Genomic DNA, 5,028 nt, shown 5'->3' with positions numbered 1-5,028 from the left:
TTTTCATTTCCTAAAAATGGGGCCAAATAGGGGCAAGGCAACTAGAATAAAATCAAAGGACGTTACTGTGTGTACAAAAAATATACACACGAAACAGATACAGAATAGACACAACAACAGGGTGGGTGAGTTTTTTGCATTATTTTAATCAATGCCTCAACGTGAGATTTCTGTAGGTTTTCAGTGAAAACATTGTCTATACACATGAAAAAATTTAAAATCAAATAACCGGAACAATTTGGGTTGGTTCAGTTTCATTTCATATTTCGGGTTGGTTCACTTCAATTTTTTCTAAAACAACGCGACGACGAAGAGACGCCGCTGCTTGAAAATAATTGCCCTAAAACAAACGACCTACGCATTTCACTGTCATTGCACCGACGGCACAGTCCGATGGCGGCTATTTCATGTCACCTCTCCTCCGTCTCCTCGCCGGACTCAGTTTCTCTCTCTTCAGCCTCGTCACTCTCTCGCTACGTCCATACCCTTCGACGATTTCCCGGCGTCGGTTTCTCGTCTCCGGCAATCTGTCGACGAATCTCCTGCCAGACGGTCTCTTCTGCTCCTTCATCCTCTGTCGATGGAAAAGGTCAGTGATCCTTTCCTATTATTTTCTTTCTTTTAGCAGTTCGAATTACGCTTTTCTCGTTTGGATTTTTGTTGATTTTCTATAATATTTTTTAAATTTATTGGGTGGGATTTATTTGGTTTCTTGTTGGAAAATACCATACGATTAGAAAATCAAATGCGCTCGAAATCAGGATTCTGGGTTCACGAGACTGAAAAATAGGAAAACCTATGTTTCGAGACAAGTTTTGTTGAATGCTTTTATACGTTTATTTGTTTTGTTAGAGATGTGTATATGCTATCATCTTTGTTAATTAACTGGAACTTCTAAGCGTTTTGGCTATATGTTTTCCTACTCGTAGAGTTCCAAAAGTAAAGAGACAGTTATTTTTGAGAAGTATAATATAAAATGAAAATTTGGATTAATGACATTTTGTTCTGGTTGGAGCTCAACTTCAACCATAACTTAGCTAAATTACTCTCTGGAACTTGCACCAGCTGAAGCCAACTGATTGATAACCAATTCAAAGAAGAAAAATAGAAATTGGGGTGGGGAAAATGATGATAAAAAGCGAAGACAACATAGAATGCAGATTGAAAGAAGAAGAAGAACGGAGAAGCAAAGAGAAAGGGGGAATTCGGTTTTGCACCAAAGCTTTCAATATTCATCGTTCTCTTCCAAATGCAGAGATTCAACTATATATAGACCTAAACAACTATCCTAAAAGTAAAGGGCTTGGGCTAGCGCACTAATAACACAAGCCAATTAAATAAACTAAAAGTAAATGGTCCAATCCATGACACATTTTTAATGTTGTCATGACAATTATGAACTGAAGTATAAGATTTCAAGCACTTGCTTAGAAAGCTTAAGTGTTTATTCACCCAAATTTCTTTGCATTGATATTTATGATGAAGTGAATATTAAGGTCTAACGTTCAAGGAATATCTTAACTGTAACTTGTGCCATGACTTTTTGCACATCATAGTTGAGAACTTCTCAACTAAAGTCCTGCATAACATAGAAACGGGCAACTTTAGCTTACTGTTTAACAGAATTTCCACATTCTTTTGCAGAGTATTTTAATTGAAATCGAGGATTCATGTTACTAGGATTTTCCTTTCGATTTGTAACTTTTACGCATTCGTATTTCAGCGAAGGCAGGTCCCAAGGATTTTTTGCACATTGATGATTTTGACAAGGACACTATCCTAAGTATCTTGGATCGAGCCAAGGAGGTCAAAGCACAGATAAAATCAGGAGACAGGACATATCTCCCATTCAAAGGGAAAACAATGGCAATGATATTTGCCAAACCATCCATGAGGACACGAGTTTCATTCGAGACCGGGTTTCACTTGCTTGGTGGCCATGCCATATACCTAGGTCCTGATGATATCCAGATGGGTAAGAGGGAGGAAACTCATGATGTTGCTCGTGTCCTGTCTCGCTATAATGATATTATTATGGCTCGAGTTTTTGCTCATCAGGTATGCTGGTGAGTTCTCTTGTTAAAAGTTGTCTTCTTTTGAGTGCCTGTAACTTAAAAGATTCTTTCAACTTCGGTCTCATGAAGACTGAAGGCTTACCAAATTAAGCACACATTTTGTGTTTGAAGCACTGGCTTATTCTGTGCTATAAAATATGTGCTTGGAGGTCCAATTTTTTGGTCATTAGATTTGAATCTTGTCCTAAGCAGTCAAGGATAATATATTTTCTTCTGATTGGGCTTACAGTTTCATTAAGCCTGGGTGGTTCGGCGCCACAAGTTCTGGCTGGTTTTATTGTAGTCATAGGATAGAACCATACCTATCTCTAGATATCTGAGTTGAAGTCTTATTTGCTTTAGAGGTTGTGTTTTTCGATAATGATATTATATATGTGTGTTTTAAATCTTTTGCAGGACATTCTAGATCTTGCTAAATATTCAAGCGTCCCAGTGATCAATGGTTTGACAGATTTCAACCATCCTTGTCAAATAATGGCTGATGCGCTCACGATAATTGAACATGTTGGTCAACTGGAAGGAGCGAAGGTTAGCTTATATGCAACCAGAAGAGATACTTCCTTTTTCCCTCCTTATTTATTAAAATTGCTGAACATTCTTTACTGGGATCTTGGCACTTCAGGTTGTTTATGTTGGAGATGGAAACAATATTGTTCACTCCTGGCTGTATTTGGCATCAGTTGTTCCTTTCCATTTTGTGTGTGCTTGCCCTAAAGGTTACGAGCCGGATGCAAGGACAGTTAAGAGAGCACTAAAGGCTGGAGTTAGCAAAATTGAGATAACTAACGATCCAAAAGAAGCTGTTAAAGGAGCCGATGTTGTGTATTCAGATGTTTGGGCCAGCATGGGGCAAAAGGAAGAGGCTGAATATCGCCGTCAAGTGTTTCAAGGTTTCCAGGTACTCCTAATCTTTCATGCATTTAACTTAGATTTGACATTTGTGAAAATGAGACTTCAACAAGCAAGAAAGATCATTTTGCTGGATATGGGTTTCACTTAGATACATGATAAGTTGTAGCACGTGCTTTTGAGTATTTTTTTGGGCTCCATAGGAACACAACATTCATTTGGCAGCAGAAAGATTCTTGGTTGAAATAATAATGAACTACAATTAATCATCAATTGGTATTGTCTAGAAGTCCTGTATTGTCCGATGGTGTCCAATACGTGTATTTGATACATCTTATCTTGAATTGAACTTGACCCTCAATCAATGCATATAATTATTTGCAGGTGAATGAAGAGCTAATGGAATTAGCAGGTCCAAAAGCTTATTTTATGCATTGTTTACCAGCTGAAAGAGGCGTGGAGGTTACTAATGGGGTCATTGAAGCCCCAAACTCTATTGTCTTCCCCCAAGCTGAGAACCGGATGCACGCACAAAATGCAATCATGCTTCACGTCCTTGGGTTATAATTGTTAGTGGCTTTATTTATTATTAGTGGTTTCTTTTGCATTTTCGTTTCATTTTGGCGTTGAACCATTGCAGAACTGTTCGTGTTGCTATGAACTTGGATGAAACCCCATAATTGAGCTATTAATTTGTAAAGCTGTTCAACTTATATATTATCATTTGAAAATTGTATACAAGTAAACGAAATTTAAGATTATATATACTCGATATGGGTGCATTAAGGTCCTGTTTGATTCCCTTTTTTTTCAAAATATATTTTTCTTTCTTTTTCTTAATCATACATTCTTCAATAAATAATATTACGTGTAAATTCAAAACTTTTTATTCTTTTTAAGTCAAACATTTTTCATAACATCATTATTTCAAAATACATTTTTTACAAGAAATGGACATCAAACAGGCTCTAAGATAATATATCTTTTAGTGACTTCATGTTGTGTATGTCTACTTTTGGAAAAGTGTGTGAACGGTTTAAATTATAAATAAAGAGTAATGAGTGGTGGATAAGTGGATAATCTTTGTGAGAATGTGAATAAAAAGTGATTTGAGTGTTTATTCACATGAGCTAAACATAAGCTAATTATTTAATACGCTAGTGGAGTTAATTTTGTTTTGGTTATATATAAATAAATTGAAACAAAGTATTTACTTTTTAAGGGCATCTACAATCCAGGTAGGAGGTGGCAATGGGTCGGGCTAGACATTTGGCACCTGTCTAGTGATCAAGATTTTAAACAATTTTTTAGCATTGGTAGCTATGGGCTCATTTTGTACCTTGGATGAGAATTTATTAAGAAGCAAGTTTTAAAAAATAAAAAATAAAAATGAAAAGGGGTTAAAATCTTGTGAAAATGGTTTTCCAGACGGGCTTTAGCTCGATTTGAGTCGGTTCATGGTCAAATTTCATGATAGGTTCGTGGGCCTTACCAATTGAATCGTCCACGAGCTCAATTCCAAACGAGCCAATCAAGTTGCTCAAAAGCTGGATCATTTTTTTTTTATATATATAAATAAGTAAACAGATAAATAAAAAACAAGCAATTTTCAAGGAAAATAATAAAACAAGTTAAAAAATGAGCAAAAACAAATTGAGCCCAAATAAGTCAAGCGGGCTCAACTCATAATAAAAATTTGATCACAACTCTGATCATGATCCTTTTCAATTTGAGCCCGAGTTGTACATGAGCGATCGAGGCAAGCTCACAAGCTGCTCAATCCATCTGCCACCCCTAAATTCATGCAACGATTTGGTGTAAAAAAATAAAAAAAATAAAAAATAAAAATAAAAAACTCTAACTCTAACTCTAACTCTAACCCAACACCAAATGAGTGTAATGACCGTATCGCAAATCGTAAATAACAATCAGAAAAATCGAAAATTCAACAATATTTTACAAATCAAAATATGTTAAAATTATCGTATTATCTTCCTTAGGGTCTTTTACGTTAGAGATTGACCAAAAAAAAATAAAAAAGATGGCCGGGAAACAACGAGAAGATGTGTACGAACAAATCCATCTTGAATATTAACTTTTTCTT

General features: G+C 35.8%; 1 protein-coding gene across 1 annotated transcript; it reads left to right on the top strand.

Moving 5' to 3' along the window:
- The first annotated feature begins 255 nt into the window (after positions 1-255).
- On the top strand, positions 256-3,687 carry LOC111412228 (ornithine carbamoyltransferase, chloroplastic-like). Its single transcript, XM_023043068.1, has 5 exons — positions 256-589; positions 1,724-2,058; positions 2,472-2,603; positions 2,698-2,973; positions 3,309-3,687. The coding sequence occupies exons 1-5, from the start codon at positions 394-396 to the stop codon at positions 3,489-3,491; spliced, it is 1,122 nt and encodes a 373-aa protein (XP_022898836.1). The 5' UTR covers positions 256-393; the 3' UTR covers positions 3,492-3,687.
- Positions 3,688-5,028: the final 1,341 nt, after the last annotated feature.

Source organism: Olea europaea, chromosome 16, assembly GCF_002742605.1.
Source record: "Olea europaea var. sylvestris chromosome 16, O_europaea_v1, whole genome shotgun sequence".
NCBI classification, from domain to species: Eukaryota; Viridiplantae; Streptophyta; class Magnoliopsida; order Lamiales; family Oleaceae; genus Olea; species Olea europaea.
This window is presented reverse-complemented; position numbering and strand designations above follow the sequence as displayed.

Coding starts and splice junctions, on each gene's coding strand:
- LOC111412228 (XM_023043068.1), top strand. CDS start 394: ATGGCGGCTATTTCATGTCACCTCTCCTCCGTCTCCTCGCCGGACTCA. Junction 2,604..2,697: donor GTCAACTGGAAGGAGCGAAG/GTTAGCTTATAT, acceptor TTGGCACTTCAG/GTTGTTTATGTTGGAGATGG. Junction 2,974..3,308: donor AAGTGTTTCAAGGTTTCCAG/GTACTCCTAATC, acceptor AATTATTTGCAG/GTGAATGAAGAGCTAATGGA.